This window comes from Urtica dioica, chromosome 3, assembly GCF_054948205.1.
Source record: "Urtica dioica subsp. dioica isolate 48M chromosome 3, U.dioica_male_clone48M_v1_H2, whole genome shotgun sequence".
NCBI lineage: Eukaryota > Viridiplantae > Streptophyta > Magnoliopsida > Rosales > Urticaceae > Urtica > Urtica dioica.
In genome coordinates this window covers 41,765,454-41,768,996 of record NC_142758.1, presented here as the reverse complement: position 1 = coordinate 41,768,996, position 3,543 = coordinate 41,765,454, and the positions used below count along the sequence as shown (strand labels likewise).

Sequence of the window (3,543 nt, the reverse complement as noted above, 5' to 3'; positions counted from 1 at the left end):
TATATATATATATATGTATATAAAAAAGGAACCAATAAATATGCCTGCCTTGAGGTTGAGGCTTGAGATATTTTACCCAGCTACTCTATGTATATTCCTCTGCTAATGAAAATGAGATCTAATCAATCAAAAATGGTGTGATCTTCTCTTCTTTTTCAGTGAGAAAAGAACTAACCCACCTTCCTAAACAAGCCCCATGAAGCATCTTTTTGTCTGATTAACACACATTTTAGTTAGTGCATGTGATAAAAAAAAATGTACCAAAAAAGGTTGGTCTTTTCTGTTAGACTATTGTCGAGAATATTATGAAGAAAAAAAAAATTGTATATAATGATATAATATGGTTGTGGACTAACAGCGTAATTGGGCATGTAACTTCAAAAGGAAACTTCCCTCCCAACCTTTTTAGAGGATCACTTTTTTTTTCAGAATTTCCTTGTAAAGCAATTTTGGTGGTCCTTGATTCTAATGGAGATAACACTTGAATAGTGGAAAAATAGTCCTTCCTTACTTAGTTTATCACCATCTCAATAGTAACAAACAAAAAGAACCCAAGTAAAAGGTCGTGGTTTTTCTTTTTTATTATTCAATGAATTCATTTAAAACCAAAAACGTTTAATTCCATACATGAATTGATTTTTTTTTTTTTTTTTTTAACAAAGTTTTTGTAAGCACATTCTTGGAGAGGAGCAAAAGAACTAATCTATACATTCCCTAAAAAAAACATAAAAAAAAAAAAATAAAATAAAAATTGATCACAATGAAGAACTTTGTCCTTATTACCATTCCATGTAACCAACATTCCCATCTTCTCCTTCTTCCTCCTCAGCCGGAGCCGGGAGATTGAGATCGAAAAGCACTGCGATCTCGGGCTCTGGCTCGGGCCCGGTATCGTGGGTCGGTTCGCACCGGATCATAGCCGCGCTGCTCGCCTCACGACCCCCGACGAAATGAGACCTCTTGTGACCCCCCAAAGCTTGGCCAGACTTGAACATCCTAAAGCATATCGGACACTCGTGTCCCTTCTTCGTCGGGCCCGGGCCCGTTTCCCTCGTGGGCCCCGCGGCGGGCTCGTCGGTCTCGATGCTGTTCTCCCCGAGAGAGCCCGCCGAGCCGCCGCGATTATTGGCCGCCGCGGCGGCGTTGGTCTTGGCGTGGCTCGCTCTGTGTCCCCCGAGAGCCGTGTGGGACGAGAACGTCTTTTTGCAGGTCGAGCACTCGTACTTGGTCCTCTTCTGGGCCTCGGGCCCGTCCGAGGTTCTTTTTCGGGACCTCTTTCGCAGCTCGTACTTCGCGTCGCCGACCAAACTCTTCCCCAACAACTCGGATCGAGATTCCACTTCGAGAAGGGCGTCGGACGATTCGCCCTTCTTCGGGCCGTTCCTGAAGTACCCGGAATCGGAATTCTCCGAACCGCCTTCGTCTCCTCCGACGATGATCTTGGGATCGGATTTCGCTTCCAAGACGACGGACCCGTTGTTGCTCGAAGACTCGACCACCGAGTCGTGGCTCGGAGCTCCTTTTTGAAACCCGCCACCGGAGTCCCTAGAGAGCAACATCAAGCTTATAGCGACCTCTTGTTGCTCTCTCTCGGCGCCGAAGAAACTCCCGACCTTTCGCTCCGATCCCCTTCTTCTCCGCCGCTTCTTCTTCTTCTTCTTCGGGCCCGAGCTCTCGGTGTCGGAGGCTTTCTCTTCCTTGGAACGGCTTCGAAGCCGGTCCTTCTCGGAGTGACAAGCCATGTGGCCACACAGAGCCTTCAGGGACTGAAACCCTTTCCCACATTCTTTGCAAACATTATTATTATTATTATTATTATCATTCAGCTCCTTATTACGATCAGACGAGCCCATAACCACAAACCTCTTGCTCTTCTTTGGGTTCTCTCTCAGCAAGTAATTCACGCCATGTTCTTCGGATTCCGAATCCCTCTCTCTCACCGTGTTAATCTCATCACCATCATCATCAGCGAAAGTTCGAAACTTTAGTACCTTGACTTGTTGCTGAGCTCTGGGTTTCTCTTCTTCGTCTTCTACTTCTTCTTCTTCTTTCTCGTCCGAGTGGGTTCTGATAAACGCCCAAAAAGAGTAAACAGCGAAATATGTCATCTTTACATTCCTATTTTATTGTTATTAATTTATTTATTTATTATTGATTGATCGCCCATTCCCAAAAAAAAAAAAAAAAAAAAAAAAAAAAGTCAAAACGGCTTACCTTAAAATTCCCGAAGAGATAATGCCGTATTCCATGATCGTGTTTGGGAGGCAGAGGAGAATTCAGAGAGCGGGTCTGGATCGAGACGAGAGAGAGATCATAAAGCTCTGACCTTTTTTTTCTTTTCTCTGTTCTTTGTTCTTGTTCTAGAGAGAGAGAGATGGGTGATAGTAAAATCTGATCAGAATCCAAGTGCGGTTTGTTTGGGATGTGACAGTTTTAGAGAAGTACGAGATCCGACCCTCAAAAGGGACCCTCTAAATTCCATTTACTCCTCTCTTTTATCTTCTTCAGAACAAGAAAAATACGAAAATTGGTTCCTTTTTTTTTATCTCTTCTTGTTTTTGTTTTGGAGGATATAAAAAATGAACGAGAATTCGAAGCTATCTTTTGGAGAGTTCGATAATGTTTGAAGGCCGTGAAATGGACAATATGACCATTAAGCTAAAAGAGATGGGAGAGAGAGACAGAGAGAGCCAAGGATTGAGAGAAAGCAAAAACAACCGAAGCTCAACCGTGACTCATTCTTCTCTCTCTCTCTCTCTCTCTCTCTCTCTCTATTGTTTGTGTTGTTGTAGTTGGAGGAGAATTCCATGCATGGAAGCAAAAAAAAAAAGCATTAAAAAAAAGGGGTTAGAAAAGATAGGCACCACGTGGAATCAATAGAGGACCTTTCGGCTGATCAAATCGACGGTCGCGATTTAGTCTTATGTTGTTTTTGTATTTGTTCATTATTATTATTTTTTTTTTTTTTGGCTTCGTTTGAGATCCCAATGTGCGAACAAGTACTTGTTTCTTGAGATATTGTAGCCTATTATTTATAAGATATATTATTATTCTTATTATTATTATTATTTACCATATGACAAGGCCAAGCAACAAACTCTCAAATCGCAATATACTAAAACCGTTAACAAATCTCAAGTTTTTTTTTTGGATTATTGATCATTCTTATCATTCGATAGACTAAAACCACGAGAAAAGTGATAATTAGTGTTTTTTTTTTCTTCACTTTAAAATGGCCGATAAATAGGTGTTTTTAATGCGGCTTTGAAAATTTAAGTAAAGAGTTATTGAATACCTAACAAATTTGAGAGTGGTACAACTAAAGAATATGTCTTGATTATAAAAATAAAAAAAGAAAAAGAAAAACTAAAGAATATGTGCAATCCAGCTTTGGAAATCATCAACCTCACAACACAACATCACTATATTTATTTGGCTCATCTAATTTTTCTTTACTTTTCCTTTTATGTATATTATTATAGTTTGTTTATTTATTTCTTTAATATATGCCCGTGATCGTGAACTAACTAAGTAGTCAATTTT

At 40.4% G+C, this 3,543-nt stretch overlaps 1 protein-coding gene across 1 annotated transcript; it reads right to left on the bottom strand.

The window, feature by feature from the left end:
- Positions 1–554: 554 nt before the first annotated feature.
- Positions 555–2,784, bottom strand: LOC149402860 (uncharacterized). Its single transcript, XM_089610188.1, has 2 exons — positions 2,215–2,784; positions 555–2,067 (listed from the first exon to the last, which is right to left on the bottom strand). The coding sequence occupies exons 1-2, from the start codon at positions 2,247–2,249 to the stop codon at positions 780–782; spliced, it is 1,323 nt and encodes a 440-aa protein (XP_089466314.1). The 5' UTR covers positions 2,250–2,784; the 3' UTR covers positions 555–779.
- Between the last annotated feature and the right edge of the window lie 759 nt (positions 2,785–3,543).

Coding starts and splice junctions, on each gene's coding strand:
- LOC149402860 (XM_089610188.1), bottom strand. CDS start 2,249: ATGGAATACGGCATTATCTCTTCGGGAATTTTAAG. Junction 2,068..2,214: donor ATCTCTTCGGGAATTTTAAG/GTAAGCCGTTTT, acceptor GGCGTTTATCAG/AACCCACTCGGACGAGAAAG.